The sequence below is a fragment of the Oncorhynchus tshawytscha genome, linkage group LG23, assembly GCF_018296145.1.
Source record: "Oncorhynchus tshawytscha isolate Ot180627B linkage group LG23, Otsh_v2.0, whole genome shotgun sequence".
In the NCBI taxonomy this organism is placed as follows: domain Eukaryota; kingdom Metazoa; phylum Chordata; class Actinopteri; order Salmoniformes; family Salmonidae; genus Oncorhynchus; species Oncorhynchus tshawytscha.
In genome coordinates, this window is record NC_056451.1 from 10,662,885 (window position 1) to 10,680,189 (window position 17,305).

The following is a 17,305-nucleotide window of genomic DNA, read 5'->3' on the forward strand; positions in this document are numbered from 1 at the left end:
TCATATCTATCCTACCCTGCCTTTCTAAGGTCTTCAAAAGCCAAGTTAACAAACTGATCAACGACCATTTTGAATCCCACCGTACCTTCTCCGCTATGCAATCTGGTGTCTGAGCTGGTCATGGGTGCACCTCAGCCACACTCAAGGTCCTAAACAATATCATAACCGCCATTGATAAGAGACAATACTGTGCAGCTGTATTCATTGACCTGGCCAAGGCTTTCGACTCTGTCATTCACCACATTCTAATCGGCAGACTATCCCCTCTCCCACGCTCGATTCTCTGATCCACCTCTGCGCCTTGGTTTCTCAAATGACTGTCCCGCCTGGTTCACCAACTACTTCTCAGACAGAGTTCAGTGTGTCAAATTGGCGGGCCTGTTGTCCGGACCTCTGGCAGTCTCTATGGGGGTGCCACAGGGTTCAATCCTCGGGCCGACTCTTTTCTCTGTATACATCAATGATGTCGCTCTTGCTGCTGGTGATTCTCTGATCCACCTCTACGCAGACGACACCATTCTGTATACTTCTGGCCCTTCTTTGGACACTGTGTTAACCAACCTCCGGACGCGCTTCAATGCCATACAACTCTCCTTCCGTGGCCTCCAACTGCTCTTAAATGCAAGTAAAACTAAATGCATGCTCTTCAACCAATCGCTGCCCACACCTGCCCGCCCGTCCAGCATCACTACTCTGGATGGTTCTGACTTAGAATATGTGGACAACTACAAATACCTAGGTGTCTGGTTACACTGTAAACTCTCCTTCCAGACTCACATTAAGCATCTCCAATCCAACATTTTATCTAGAAATCGCTTCCTATTTCGCAACAAAGCATCCTTCACTCAAGCTGCCAAACATACACTCGTAAAACTGACTATCCTACCGATCCTTGACTTTGGCGATGCATTTACAAAATAGCCTCCAACACTCTACTCAGCAAATTGGATGCAATCTATCACAGTGCCATCCATTATGTCACCAAAGACCCATATACTACCCACCACTGCGACCTGTGTGCTCTCGTTGGCTGGCCCTCGCTTCATATTCGTCGCCAAACACACTGGCTCCAGGTCATCTATAAGTCTTTGATAGGTAAAGCCCGCCTTATCTCAGCTCACTGGTCACCATAGCAGCACCCACCCGTAGCACGCGCTCCAGCAGGTATATTTGACTGGTCACCCCCAAAGCCAATTCCTTCTTCGGCCGCCTTTCCATCCAGTTCTCTGCTGCCAATGACTGGAACAAACTGCAAAAATCCCTGAAGCTGGAGACTCATATCTCCCTCACTAGTTTTAAGTACCAGCTGTCAGAGCAGCTCACAGATCACTGCACCTGTACATAGCCCATCTGTAAATAGCCCATCCAACTCCTTCATCCCCATACTGTTATTTATTTGATTTATTTTGCTCCTTTGCACCCCAGTATCTCTACTTGCACACTCATCTTCTGCACATCTATTACTCCAGTGTTTATTTGCTATATTGTAATTATTTTGCCACTATGGCCTATTTATTGCCTTACCTCCCTCATCCAACCTCATTTGCACACACTGTATATAGACTTTTTCTATTGTATTATTGACTGTTTGTTTGTTTATTCCATGTGTAACTCTGTGTTGTTGTTTGTGTCGCACTTTGCTTTATCTTGGCCAGGTGGCAGTTGTAAAGGAGAACTTGTTCTCAACTAGCCTACCTGGTTAAATAAAGGTGACATAAATACAAAAATGTAATACGTTGACCACAGTCAGTAGCCACACCAACACGATCTCATAGTTTCCCTTCGAAATTCAAAATATTATGGATGAATGTCTATTTTTTACGCTTTTATTACGTGTGGTCACAGGGTTAATTCCACATGGTTACAGGATTAAAACAGAAACAACTCAAAGGTTAACAGTTTGGGCATTAATAGTTAAGGTTAGGGCTATGGTTTGGGGAAGGCTTAACCTTTCACCCCAGTGGGCTAAATCAGGGTCACAGAGAGTGTTTCTTGGTAGTCTTAAACAAATCTACTTTAAGTTTGCATCCCAATATTACACTTTATATACATCACAGAAGTCGGAAATATACCAAAACCGTTTGACATAGAAAAACAGATTTTTGGCATAAAAAGAAAAGGTATGTTTACTTATGATGAAATTATGAAAAATATTTATAACATTCCACTTATAAGGCCACTAGTTCATTTGACTGCAGGAAAAGGCTACAACTAAATAATAAAAAAACATGCAATATTACCATCAGGGATCATCAGTATTCACAGTGTTCTCAAAGCTTGCTAGAGCATTGTGAACTGCAGTAGCACAGTGGTCTCACTCCGATCATCATCAGTTCTCGTCCAGTGCTGGGAAAAAGTTGATCTTTTTGCTGGTGTGAGAGCCGAGGAAGGCATATATCGTCATTCTCAGGACGTTTTCAAACACCCAAAATCGCCGCCTATTTCTAATGACCAGTCTGGCCACACAGCCCACACATACTGTTTACAGACCACACAGCAGCCACAGACTACACACACACACTGAGATTGGTACTGCTGGTGTAGAGGCCTGTGCCAGCTGCACACACTCAGCCCTACCCTCACTAGTTCACTGCTAATGCAACCCTCTGGGGGGCTGTTCACTCACACACACGCACACACACTCACATACACACACATACACACACAGGTTGTTCCTCCTCCCTCTCTTTCCTCCCCTCCTCTGCACACACACCAGCCAGGACACAGACGGTTGTGTTTATTTCCAGCAAGCTTGTGTGCCTGCATGGATAGCTGTCTGTCTATCTCCACTCGCCCCCCTCTCTTTTCCTCCCCTCTGTTCCTTTGCTTTCCCCAGAGGCTCTCTTGCTGCTACAGCCGTTTAAGGTGTTCTGGCAAAGCCTCAACCAGAGCCGTGTGTGTTGTGTGTGTGTGTGTGTTGTGTGTGTGTGTGTGTTCGCCCTCTATCTTTGAATCCTCAAACTTCTACCTATCTACCTTCTGTTTATTATATATGCATCAAATATATCAAAGTACCTACAACATTTTTGATAACCTCGAAGACAATAGCAACCCGTCTCCCCCACCACACACACATAAACTCAATAGACACCCATACCAACTGTGGAGTGTACGGTTCACGTGTTTCTTTTGTCGTTGCCATAATTCAGGAATGCATGCAATGCGAACACGGCCATATGTCCCACACACGTGACGTCTGCGTGGCGCGTGCTTGATCAAATGAAGAGATCCTTATCTGAAGCGAACAGGGCTCTCTCACTGGAGACCTGCTTGTTCACTTTCGAATCCCCCCTCATTAAAATGGTCTGGTTTGAAAGGGGGTCCACTTGTCTGTAAATAGAGTACATTCATCCGTATATCGCATAGGCCCATATATTATTTGTCTTTTTATCAAAAATGTGTGTTTTTACGTGCGGCATGTTGTTATTTCCTTTCCCCCCACTGCAGAAATCTAGCCGGTAACACCTTAAATTGTTTCGCCGAGCACATCGAGCCAGGAAGGTAGAAGTAACATGAAATAATAGTCGCCACATGCAGCTGATGTATAATTCATGCATCAATACAGCAGATGTGTTGTATAAAGTAATTAACTAATCAGAACAATCAGGAGAGAGAGAGGGAAGGAGAGAGAGCGAGGAAGAAGGGAGGGAGGGAGGGAGGGAGAGAGAGCAATCTCCAGATGCATCTGCTTGATGCGCCAAATGAAATCTGTCTGTCTTGGAGGGGCGCTTGCAGCAGGAAAGCAAGGCCCTGTGCTCATCTCTCTCTCTCTCTCTTTCTCCCCCTGTTCTCTCCTGTTCTATTTTCTCTCCTTCTCTCTATTTCCCCCTCCCCTGTCTCAATCTCCCTGTTCTCCGTCTTCTCCCCCCACCCTCATCCCTTTCTCTTTCTCTCTCCCCCTCTATCTCTTCTTCCTACCTCCTATCTCGTCTCACAGTTGTCCTAAACTGGAGGACCTGCCGCCAGAGCAGTGGACCCACTCTACAGTAAGAAATGCCCTCAAGGAGTTACTCAAAGACATGAACCAGAGCTCTCTGGCAAAAGAATGTCCCTTATCACAGGTGCTGGAGCCGTCCACAAACCCCCACTATTCCATTTGCCAAAGACTGCCAGTGTCCCTTTTTCAAATGCCCAGAGTTTGATAGAGTGGAACACGATGGAGAATTCCATAGACAATCCAAATCAATACCCATTGTCGTCCATATAGATGCACCCCCCTCCCCCTCCTCTTCTTCTCTTCCTCCCTCATTTGCAGAAGCAGTACTGTTGATTGAATGCAGGGTTATTGTTGGGTAAACAATGGACCAACCCAGAATAATCTTGATTCTCCTCTTTATACGTCAGGCTAGAAATATGTATGTTTTTTTCTCTGACCGTTATGTAATACACTCACTCTGTATTCAAGTAGGTTGACTCTATAGAATTGCAGCTTTCGTCGTATATCATAGCTCATAACAGAAGCTGTTCTGCAGGAAAGAAACTGCAGTATATCTATCACAGGAGCCGTCTGGGTGTGTGTGTGTGCTCTTACGATATAGAGTGTGTGTGTGAGCGCTTACGGTATGGAGTATGTATGTTTTGGTGTGCGGTATGGAGTGGACTCTCCCCTCACCGAGGCTGCCGTATGGTCACCCACAGGCCCGTGGTGTGTTTGTTTGTGTTTAGCCGGGCAGAGCGTGGCGATGATGTAAAGAGTCCCCCGATGGTGTTCAGGCTGAGCCGTGCCGCCGCTCCCTCCCTCTCTGCAAGGTAATCACCCTGTTTACGGTCCGTATGTGAACAACTCTCTCTGATTTTACTCCGTTGTTCAGCCATTGTTATTTACTCATTGTAAGACGTTCTGTGTTGGTAAGAGGATCTGTTTTACAGGCTACCGGAAATATGAAATGATAGTTGAGATGTGCATTGTTAATCCCAAATATCACATATGATATACTCTAAGCAGCTATCCTTTTACTTGCATTGTAGGGGTTCACAGATGGCCCAACATGAAAATATCTGACACCTGTTACACTGTGGGTTCTGCATTGCTATACCCAAAGAGAGGTGTGTTGTTGCTTTTCATAGGTCTCTCTATAAGTCTCATTTGGGCCATTGAGCCCAGTATTAGACCTGCGTGGCTACTCCTGTTTCCTATCTGTATTAAACTCTGGCTCAGAGTCTCTGATGAGAGTGCCTGAGGGGGACGTGATGGGCGGCAGGTGAGAAGCCACAGAGGCCGAGGCGCTCCTAAAGCTTCTGGGAAACCAACAGTGCCCAGGGAGAGGAAAGGGCGTGTTCGGAGGCTTGGATGATTGGCAGCTTTTATAGGATTAGTGTCTCCTTGATATTCAGGAGGGTAATCCTGGGGAGAGAAAGGTTAATAAACAGAGAATTTGGGGGAGAGAATGAACCCTACCTCAGAACAGGGCTCAAAGAAAGAAAGAAAGGGGGGGGGGTCTTGAAAAAACGGTGCCTTTGTTCTGGGTCTTGTCAAACATTTAGTTCATTCTTTTGTGGTGGGGAGTCATGCTTTGTGTGTTTGGCCTACAAATGCCCTGAAGAGACTCCGACTCCAAGAGAGGGGAGGGGGGCCTGAGAGAAAAGAGACTTTATTCACCACTGTGACTATTGTTATTGTTCCCAGTGGAATATCATTTGACTGCGCTCAGATGGAGTTTGAGTGTAATGCCCCCAGTAGAGGAAAAGTAGATGGGGTCTCACTAAAAAGTTTGACTCCCGTCCACCCCCTTCTCCTCATCACCACCCTCTCTGAGAGTGCCGGCTCAGTGACTGGGAGCGAACTTAACCCCAGGCTCCTCTGGAACTACGGCAACAAAAGAGGCCCCCTCGCCTCTCTGCCCCCAGCAGAGCAGCTGTCCTGTTGCATAGCAGCAAATAACCATCAAATGCCATCTTTGTGAGTCTGGGCTCTGCTCTGAGGCTGCCAGCAGCTGAGGTAGCGGTAGGGTCTATTGGTGTGTATGTGTGTGTGTGTGTGCAGGCGTGCGGACATGTGTGCATGTGTGTGGGGAGGGGTGGGGACGCTTAACCCAATTGGTGTGGAATTGACTGTAATTAGTTTTAGATGTTTGGGGGGGAGAAGCAAGATATTAGCCACAATCAGAGCTAGGGAACAAGAAAAGGGTGAGTGTACGGTGTCTTAGTTAGTTTATGTGTGTGTGTGTGTGTGTGTGTGCAATATGCTTGCAGGCCATGGCAGGTTTTACCAACGCGTCTTTTTCATGCATCTCTCTCCCATGACGGAAAGTGGAGTAGATAGTTGGGGCAGATAACGGTCCTGTGCGACTTCCTGGGGACACTGATAAGCTCCTGTGCTGTAGATGGCTATCACTTAAAGGGCCCAGGGCAGGCAGACGGCAGCATCCTGGTGCCACACAGTACCCACCACTACCTGTTGATGGCTGCTGGCTGGCAGAGGCTTCGTGGGCACGAGGTGGTTATTTGCACGGCTTGGCAAGTGTGTGTACCGTGCCTGTGTGTGTGTGTGAGTGTGTGTGTGTGTGCGTGCGTGCGTGTGTGTGTGTGCGCGTGCGTGTGTGTGTGTGTGCGTGCGTGTGTGTGTGTTTGTGCCCCAGTGAGAGGTGTGAAGTATGGAGGGAGATGCCTGATTAATGAGGACTGTTTATTAGAACATCTGTGTCGAAGATGAACACAGGAAGTGTGTCTTGGGTGGGCCCTGCTATAGCTGGCTCCGCCTCGCCCATATACTGTAAATATAGCATGCTACGCCCAAGGAATAGCTCCCATTATGCCGCAATACTGACTACACTGTACTCACCAAAAGAGTGCATTCATATGGACTTGGTTCGGCTGATATACTGTACTGTATGTGCCATTTTTCTGTTAACACTACTGAAGATACCAATCGTCAGATCCTCAATAACTCATTCTCAATGATCATTCCGCAATTCACTGGGATTGTAATGTATGCCGGTTGTGTAGTGGTGTTGAGGTCAGGAGTTCAGCATCAGGTCCATAGTGATCCACAGCAGCAGACTCAATCCTCCCTCGTCTTCCGTCTCCGGTGAGGAGGAGTGGGAGATGAGGCTGCGGTTCGGCTGCCAGCGCCGTGTGTTGTTCACTGAAGTGCTGTTGTGCCAGAAGGTTTCCCTCCCGTCCCCAAGTGCTCATATTAAAGATATGATAAAGATGGCATACCTGTAATTTGAAAACAGATGGTTTCATCTTTTGAATATTTATAACAATCAAAACAATTTCTCCTGCTATTCACCCGCAGGCCAGGAAGGTGTTAAAACATTTAATGAAAAGAAGACTGCGCCTTGTTTGCGAGGAATGCGTTCGGGAAATAAATAAGGAAGAGTAGAGTCAATTGTGGAGAAGGCGAGAGGGCACAGATATAAAAGCCTTATGTCTCTTGAAGATGTTTTTTAACATATTGTGGAGAGCCAGAGAAAAAAGAAAAGATTCATCTGTTTACATTGCCTGATTTCCAGATGCTAACTTTTAATAGTCTGTTTGTTATTTTACTTTTTGAAAGCAAACTGCTCTTTACTGTAGTACTTCACCCTGCATATCAACAAGGCTGCTAATTCAGTGAAGCTCACTATTTGCCTTCCTCCCAGAAAGGTTCTCTCAAACTCTGTGGCATTTGCTATAAAGGGACACACCTCTTATATTTCATTTTGATTTGTTTTACATTTGGAAAGACAAGACCAAGATTTGTGCATGACTGATAAAAAATGGTCTTTGCTAGAATATTGTTGTTTGTGCACCGAAATGTTTTATTCATTTTGACAAGAAAACACAGTATCAGTGCATGTCACACCAGCGTTAATATATGTCCTCTTGCCGCACATTGCGGATCCTGAAGGTTTTCTCTCTCTTTACCAATCTCTCTCTTTCAGAGTATGATCTCCTCCATTGTGAACAGCACTTACTATGCAAATGTGTCGGCGGCGAAGTGTCAGGAATTTGGGCGCTGGTATAAACATTTCAAGAAGACAAAAGATATGATGGGTAAGCAAAATGTTACACTAACACTGTCTTATCAGACCCCCCAATCACCATTCCAATACGTCTGCCCCATGGTCCCCCTCTTCCTGGTACATTAAACACCTTATGATCACATCATCTAATGATGGCTCTTCTCAGATATTTCCCTGTACACTGCTCAGGTGCACAATGTTTTCACCGTTTTTCCTGAATCCATTCAGAGTAATCTATTATTGCTTATCAGATGTAGTTTAGTATTCAGTAATGGTTGTCACAATCACAGACTAGATTGAGGTCTGCGACCTTTGTTTATGAATACTGTTTCAGTTACCAACAAATGACATGAAGTAAGGATGATTTTCCTGGCCATCATCTGGTTTGAAATCAATCTGTTTTTTTCCTTGTCAAAGTAGAACAAGGCTGGCTTTGTATTTTAGATAACTCGGTTAGTCCTCCTTGTCCCTGTTTGGAAATTAGGTCACATAATTCAGATACTGTCTATTTTATGTGTTTTGGTCATGAAATACTATACCAGTCATATTAATAGAGTTTAATATACAGTCATTTAGAGTATTGGTTTCAACCTACTGTGTAGAAACCCAGCTTCCTATACAAGCTAGTGCTCATGTTGATTACATTCAAGATCAGTGGCGGTCGGTGCTGTTTAAGATTAAGGAGGACGATTTATTTTTTATGAGCATGGCATTATTTCTATTACAGCATATTGTATGACTGTCATTCATATTCCATTAACCCAGCTCAATGTAACATCAACGTGATACTTTCATTTCCCCTGTACCCATCATGAGTTTGCTACAACCTAGCCTACGAATAAACGTTTATAACTTGGGGGAACTGGTCGAGAGACAAATGGGAGTAATCAAGATGAAAGACAGTGACACATTCAATACCTCCTTCTAGTTGATCTAGGGTGTAATCATTAGTTCAAACAGTTCCAAATGAGAGTTTCTATTGGACAAATTCAGGTAGAAGAAATACATTTCTTCAAATTTGTTCAAATATTTTCTTTCTCTCATTTTCAGTAAACTACTCACCACATTTTATGCACTACACAGTTAGCGAGCTGTAGCTTATGCTTTCAGTACTCAATCTCTCTATTCAATCTCTGATCTTTTGATGAGGTGGACAACATGTCAGTTAATGCTGCAAGAGCACTGATAGGTACATCCTCCGGAACTCGTAATAATTACTGTGTAAGTCTATGGAAGGGGATGAGAACCATGAGCCTCCTAAGTTCTGTATTTAAGTCAATGTACCCAGAGGAGGACGGAATCTAGCTGTCCTCTGGCTACACCATGGTGCTTCCCCAGAGAGTGCGTTGAGGCTACTGTAAACCTTCATTACGAAACAGTGTATTTTAATCAGTTATTTGGTGATGTGACTATATTAAGTAGAGTTTTATCTAAAAAGGATAACTTTTTAAATGTTTCACTATTGACATTTTTATGAAATTCACTGAGTAGGGTGGTCCTCCTCTGAGGAATCTTCACTGGTCAAGATATAAGACCAGAATGTTTTCATGGTTTTGCAAGTGCACACTGTTCTGATCATATCGTACTCCATTTGTCTGGACACATAACACCACAACATGGACACATAACACTACTGGCCCCTTACCCATCCTCTTGTGTACACACACACATTTTACCTAACAGTCTTTATGGTTTATGGAAGAGTACATAAAGAATGTAGGATCTCAAGTAACAGCGATGTTGAAACTACACATTTAGACAAGTCCTGTGTGTATTTAGAAGGTCATATTTATGTGTACATTGGATATGAGGTGAAGCATAGTGGGTATCAACGCTGTGGCATCCCTTATGTCCACATTAACCCTTTCTTCCCCTGGTCATGTATCATGTAGATTGTATGGGGCGTTAAACCTCTCTTTCTCTCTCTTCACCTGTGCACTGTGTGTCTTGTCCTCTCTCTCTCTCTCTGTGTGTGTGTGTGTGTTTGCGGTCTTGCCCACACGTCTGTGCAGGCATGCGCCAACCCTCGCAGCTGGAGGGCTACCTGGGGACGTGTGTCCTCCACGACAGCCCGCGTGGCAACACACTAGGTACGTCACGTGGCCACACACACACACCGTCTGTGGGCACACACACTGCACTGTGTCCCTACCCAGTCCCTGAGAAAGCTGGCACCCCTCAGGTGGCTGTTTGTCGCCCGCGGCGACACTCTCAACCTTAATATTCATGAAAGGATGCCTACTATGCGTGCCCATTGAGTGGCAGCAATGGCATAGAGGGCACTGTTGAAAGGGAGCATGTTAGTCTTTCCTTTGTGCTTCAGTGCCACTGTAGTTTCATAAACATACACTTAGTCTACCACATGGGCAGTGTAGTTATCTTGCCTTACATCGAGACACTGTCTGTAATTGAAAATGCGCCTGGTTAAACACATTGAAGAGTCCTGGTCGACAGTCTCTGCTGTCAGAGCTGCCTCTATGGGACCCGGCAAAGTGGTCTCTACTCTGTTGAAGTGGGATAGCAGTTCAGGGCAGTCCCCCTATCCAGCAGGAGAAAGAGTTCCATGGGGTTTGGACACCCCTTACTCTCTCTTTCTCTCTCTCTCTCTCTCTCTCTCTCTCTCTCTCTCTCTCTCTCTCTCTCTCTCTCTCCCCCTCTCTCTCCCTCGCTCTCTTTCTCTCTCTCCCCCTCTCTCTCCCTCGCTCTCTTTCTCTCTCTCCCCCTCTCTCTCCCTCGCTCTCTTTCTCTCTCTCCCCCTCTCTCCATCCCTCTCTCAACCCACATCCCATTCCCATTGTGTGTTTAATCCGGGACTCTTTTGTGGCTGGATTCCACACAAGGACTCCCGCATCTGTGGCTGCCTTTTCTCCAGGGCCTGCCGTGCTTTTCTGCCACCCCTTTTTATTTTTTATTTTCATGGAAATGCTGTTTGTGTGTGTGTGTGTGTGTGTTTGTGCGTTCAGTATGTGTGTGCATGTGTGCGTGTGTGTGTGTGTGTATTTGTGAGCATGCCCCCCAGCAATGTGTGTGAGCACAGAGTAGAGACAAGAGCGAAACATCACAGCCAGGGAATGCCGAGGATTATGGGAGAGATGTAATTATTACCCCCCTTTTTTTCTTAATAATTTGTTTTGACAAATACTGAAAAGAACAGTTTTGGCTGGTTGTTGTGTTTCCTGACAGTTAACAAAACATGCTGCTATACTTGGGATTATTGTGTGGATTTTTGGAACCCTTCCAGGCACTCAATCTTTTATCTCTCGCTGAAATATGGAGTTTGTGGAAGATTTTCTCTTCCTAACACCAATTTGTGCTTCTCAGAAATATGATTTATATGATTCAATATGATTTTTTGGCTCCATGTTGGCAGTTGCACACATCTAGGTGTAAATGGTATGGATTATTTAAGAGACACTATTCTGAGTTCAGTGCATGTAAATGTTTAAATCTATATGAATTCTTTAGATAGAAAACCTCAGCAGATTCAAGCAGATCCAGTCTGACGAAACCTCACATTCACTCATAGTCACTTTGATATCCTCTTAGATTTTGTAAATTATTATTTTCATCCACAGACGTGTAATTTAGACAGAGCTCAAAATACTCACAAGCTGCCATTATGGACTTATTATGAGAGACACCATAAATAGTACATTCATTTTTCCTTAGGCCCGAGGAAGAGGTCATGTCTAGGATGCTCCTTACAAGGTAGAGATCCTCTTCCTCTCTCTCTCTCTCTTCTCTCTCTCTTTCTCCCCTCCCTGGGGTTATATTTAGGCCGTCCCCAAAAATATCATATTGGCTAGCTTCCGTATCTTGTTTTAGAATTAGGGACATAAAGAGCGATTCAGGGATTATCTGTCTCACAGTATGCGCAGACATACACACACACAAACATACATACACACACACACTTGTTTTTATTGCTCACATGATTGGGCCATATAAACTAACTTTATAAACTAATTCCGGGAGCTGCCAAGGCTCTGGGGGCTGTCTGCAGGTCGCCCACTGAGGCCCTTTGTCTGGGGCCTGAATTTAGGGTGAGGCTTTTAAGACAGGCAAGTGTCTGGACAGCTATGTCTTTTCACAGGGACACAGGTTTGTTCAGAGGCTGTAAAGTTTTGTTGCTCAGAGATTTGGCCTGATGCACTGTTTTCAATTTCAAAGTCTGTTTTACTCATCTGAGTGGGTTGGACAGTGTGCATTGGTACATTCTGTCTGGGCATTTTCTGCTGTACTCTTCAGCCAGTATTCAAAGTGTTTAAATTGACCCTCTCTCTCCTCTCTTTCCCCTCCTCTAGCAGACATGGACGGCCTGTCCGACCACTCCCCTCCGGGCCCCAACCACAACCATCTGACCTTCTCCCAGCAGCCCATCCCGGGCAGCACGGCCGAGCAGCCCCCCTCCTCCCCGGTTCTCCCCCTGCCCCCTCCGTCCCACAGTGGGGGCCAGACGCCCGGCCGCCCGGCTCAGCTCCCCCCTGGCCTGCATCATCCTGGATTGGTGTCCACCCCCATTAGCCCCCAGCTGGTGAACCAGCAGTTAGTCATGGCCCAGATTCTCAACCAGCAGTATGCCGTCAACCGGCTCCTGGCACAGCAGTCGCTGTCGCAGCAGTACCTCAACCACCCACCGGTCAACCGAAACTCCCTGACCAAGCCACTGGAGCCCCAGGTAGCCAGCAACACCGAGGTGTCCATGGAGATATACCAGTGGGTGAGGGACGAGCTGAAGAGGGCCGGCATCTCCCAAGCCGTGTTCGCCCGCGTGGCTTTCAACAGGACCCAGGTGAGGAGGGTCAGAATTTAACTCAGACTTTTGCATAAATCACCCATTGATGCCAATAGGAGATTTGGGGAAAGATCGCAACATCACAAGATAGAATTATGTGCTAATAGGACTGGAAATGAAAGCACTCCGACAAAGAGCTCTGACACATCTGTCACAAGGACAGAATTGTTTTGAGTTGTAGTGCCGCAAAGTCAAACTCTGCATTCTTGTCGGCAAACAGTTCATCTTATAACCGCTTACAACAACCTAGCACCACAACAACAACAATTTAAAAGCTATAGTACACCTGGCAAGCCGCAACGTCAGAGCACCAGGCGCGGTCACGGCTTGCGCTCCCTCTGCTAAGACCTGTGATTTCACTTTACAAGCAGGCAGCACAGCAGGGCCCTGACAGAGATAATGTCTTAAGATGTTCTGCATATTTTAGGGGGAGGTGGCAGCAAACCTTATTACTCCTCCGCCACTTTGAAGTTGTGTGTGAAACCTCTTGATAAGAATCTATTGGAATCAGTGCGTACCAACGCTCTCTCCACAAATACAGTTAAGTGGATAGCAAGCAGACAGTGGTGTTTTTGTGCAAATTGACAAGCCATTCTCCTTTCAGCCTTTAACTCTCCGGTATGAAGAAATAGTAATGTGCCTTTTGAGAGCCACCTCTTGTATTATTTATTGTGTGTTAGTGTTTTTCTCTTCCTGTTTCTGCCGAGGGTGTTAATAAGGCTGCGTGTGGTGTCTACGCGGGGCGGGGCGGGTTGGACGTACCGGGGCTCGCCGTCCCTTTGTTGTAGAAGCGGCCGATTGACTGGGGAGAGATGGCCCGGTGTAATAAACATGCAAGCATACACAAACACAATTGCACACACACAGACACGCGTATACGCAAACACATAAGACACACACACATGCGCACACACACACATATTCTCGCACAATCTTCAGAATACCTGTGACATGCACTCAATGTCAGTATGAAAGCTTGTCTCCCCGTTCAGAGTTGATACCTGTATCTAGTTATACATACTTGGCTCCGTCATAAAGTGAATCTATTCCAATGTCCGTCAGTGTTTCATTAATCAAATCAAATCAAATTTTATTTGTCACATACACATGGTTAGCAGATGTTAGTGCGAGTGTAGCGAAATGCTTGTGCTTCTAGTTCCGACAATGCAGTAATAACCAACAAGTAATCTAGCTAACAATTCCAAAACTACTACCTTATAGACACAAGTGTAAGGGGATAAAGAATATGTACATAAAGATATATGAATGAGTGATGGTACAGAGCGGCATAGGCAAGATACAGTAGATGGTATTGAGTGCAGTATATACATATGAGATGAGTATGTAAACAAAGTGGCATAGTTAAAGTGGCTAGTGATACAGTACCATTAGTTAAACAGCGGAGCCACTAGTTCCATCTCCGGTAGTTGGTCTACCTATCAACAGAACTGACCTCAAGATGTTTATTACAAAATCATTTTGTTTATTTCCAAATCACACACTTATTGAAGAAGAGAAGCTGAAAATGGATCACTCAGTGTGTGTGCAACGTTGGATGAAAAGCCTCAGTTAAACAATCCTGATAATACAGTGATTCTCGTAATGACAGGATTCATAGCTATTGAAAAGGAACAGTGGATACACTGATTGCTACGCTGATGCTCACTGAGTCGATGTGCTGTAGTAGTTACATCATCCTCTGGGTCTGGGAGAGTTTACTAGGAGAAATAGAATGTTCACAACGGACATGAAGTCAATGTATGAGTCTTCTCAGGGCTTACAAATAGGGCATCTCTCCCTCGCTCTCTCTCTCTCTCCCTCCCTCTCCCACTCTTCCTCCCAGGGCCTGCTGTCTGAGATCCTGCGTAAAGAGGAGGATCCTAAGACGGCCAGCCAGTCTCTGCTGGTCAACCTGCGGGCCATGCAGAACTTCCTGCAGCTGCCCGAGGCCGAGCGAGACCGTATCTACCAGGACGAGAGGGAAAGGAGCCTGACGGCTGCCTCGGCCATGGGGCCTGCGCCACTCATCAGCACCCCGCCCACCCGGCCAGTGCAGGTATGGAACGAACAGGCAAGCATGCACACAGACAGAGCAGAGTGCACACACACATACACACACACACACTCACACAAACGCATTTATTTTGACCTTAAGTTGTACAGCAAGTGCCACTACCCACCCCACTCTTAAAATAGGAAGCAACTCAATGACGACAAGTTCTGTGGAGGAGCAAATCTCTGCCAGTCTGTCAGTCAGTCAGTTCCTCATTCAACTGCCTGACCACCAGCTCTCCACTGTCTCTCCCACAATCAAAGTCCTTTATTGGACAGGTATGTGGCAACTTTTCCACTTAAGCACATTTTGAGTGCGGTCGAGTGTGTCTGGGGCGGAGAGAGCCAGACAAAGGCCCCCTCTGTTCAGCCTCGGACTGAAGACTGCCTTTTATTTGGGAGAGAAATGTCCCTGTGCCACCCATTGGCCAAACAGGGAGGCCCCTTTGACTACATGGCCAGATCGCAGTGGCCGTCCTTACAAAACTGGAAGGAAAGGGAAGAATCAGACTCTGAACCAGTGGTTTTAAACTAGGAAAAGGCCACTTTACAGTTCACAGGTCTTCCTCAACAGTCAGTTGGCTGTGAAAGCTGGACATGGAAAAAGGGAGAGAAATCCAAGAGAGAGAGACAGACACAGAGAGGGAGACAGAGTGATAGAGAGAGAAAGCGAGAGAGTGAGCGAGAGAGAGCTGTCCCTCGTACAATGACACATTGACCAGACTCGACCATGTTTCTGCTATCAGACATACCTCTGTTCAGGCCCTAATTCTGTTTACTTCAGTATCGTCCATTTCAAACGTCTGGATCAGGAGGTGCACACACCTTTCTCGATTGAATAATTGGGTTAGTCAAATTCCAGGGCAGGGATTTCAGTTTTTGTAGTTGTAGAGGTGGGCTTGTATACTAAATGCATAATTTTACGGGGCAGTACAGGACACACAGACCTTTTCGCTTCATTATAACTGGCTTATTCTCGATAGGTCACATCTAAATTCCCACCATTTACTATACAGTTATTTACTTCTTGTTGAACATGAAACGTCATAGTAGCATATGATCATTAGCCCTAATATGCATTCTTCTACTCTTCCCTTCACCTATGACTGAGTCCTACTGTATCATAGTATGCTTTGGCCTGGACATATGCCAGACTCCCACTGACAGCTCCTATAAAGTATAAAGTAATGCGTTGGGAGATTTAGCCACATAAATCAGTCAGGGTAGCAATTGAGCAGACAGGGAGGCTTTTATAGGCCTCCTAAAAAATGATGCGGAGGTATGTTTCTCATGTGTGCCCATGGGTGGCTCCAGTGCCGTCACCAGTCTCTGCATGTCCCAGGCTTAACAATTAGAGCTACTGAGGAAATTGTTGGTAGTCAGTACACACACTGACACCCCTCGCCTACTGAGTCATAAATGGTTAAAAAGATGCCCAGGAATCTTAAAACATTCCAGTTTACCACAAATTTGGGGTCCATTATCTTTTCATAACCACCACCACCAAAATGGCTCCCCTGTTAGATGTCTAGACATATACATTAAACATTTATTTGCGATTTTTACAGATTGTTTTGGGCAAGTTGGTAACTGACAAGATTAATACTTGAGTAATTTAATTATTGCCTACACGTAAAAAAAATCTATATATATATATATATATATATATATAAAAGGGTTTCCTCCAGAATGATGTTGATTCAATTCCATGTATCTCTCTGCAATCTGATTTCTGATCAGTTTATCTTCATCAATGAGACTGCAGTGTACTAAAGTTGTCATTGCACATGAACTATACCACCTTTGTGTTGATACAGCCTAACTATTTTTTGTTGTGTGTGTGTGCGTGCGTGCGTGTTTGTCTGTGCTAATGTGTGTTCATGTGTTGTTAAATCCCCTTTCTAAGGGTGGGACTAAACAAACATGTCTCTGTTGCCCCAGCAGCCCAGGAGAGAAGACTGTAACAACGTCAGACCTGAGGACTGGAACCCCAGAATCCCTGTGGGCATCTCTCCTGTAAGAAAACACAACAATGAACCATCTCTTTGTAACACTTTCACCGTTACTGTACTGTATCAATAACTTTACGATTCATGGTTATCGTAATAATGTATGTTGTGGCATTTTATGTATATTGTAGCATGATTTGCTCATAACAGTTTTAGAATTTAGAAATTTAGTAGAAATACTTATTTATGAGTAATTCAAATAATAAAAATGTATTTATTAATCGTTCATCAATTGTTTGTTAATGCTTAAAAGTTATTATCAAGCGTTACCAATATGTTATATTATATTTGTTAAGGGAAGTTAATTAGACAAATGATGAGTTGTATGAAACCATTTAAAGTGAAATTGTCTCCCATGTTTTAAACCTAGTTCTCTTTCCTCCCTTTATCTACCTGGACAGATCCCCGAATCCAGAAAACCCGGCAGCATCACCTTGTTTTCCAACCCTTTTGCTGACACTCCTTATCCTGCCCAGGTGAAGGCCTCTCCGCTCCCCGGC

At 45.1% G+C, this 17,305-nt stretch overlaps 1 protein-coding gene across 21 annotated transcripts in view; it reads left to right on the plus strand.

Annotated features, from left to right (window-relative positions):
* LOC112223005 (DNA-binding protein SATB1) overlaps window positions 1–17,305 on the plus strand; it is a 54,090-nt gene that overhangs the window by 16,459 nt on the left and 20,326 nt on the right. For 3 of the 21 annotated variants that reach the window (XM_024385912.2, XM_024385904.2, XM_024385905.2), the window contains exons 5-12: window positions 3,938–4,061; window positions 7,869–7,980; window positions 9,962–10,039; window positions 11,619–11,657; window positions 12,254–12,741; window positions 14,588–14,815; window positions 16,738–16,812; window positions 17,207–17,305. The exon at window positions 17,207–17,305 is cut by the window's right edge and continues 132 nt beyond it. In XM_024385912.2, the coding sequence (XP_024241680.1) occupies window positions 3,938–4,061; window positions 7,869–7,980; window positions 9,962–10,039; window positions 11,619–11,657; window positions 12,254–12,741; window positions 14,588–14,815; window positions 16,738–16,812; window positions 17,207–17,305 (1,243 nt within the window). The remainder of the gene's footprint in view (window positions 1–3,937; window positions 4,062–7,868; window positions 7,981–9,961; window positions 10,040–11,618; window positions 11,658–12,253; window positions 12,742–14,587; window positions 14,816–16,737; window positions 16,813–17,206) is intronic. The other 18 variants (XM_024385914.2, XM_042304577.1, XM_042304578.1 and 15 more) reach the window with 18 other exon arrangements.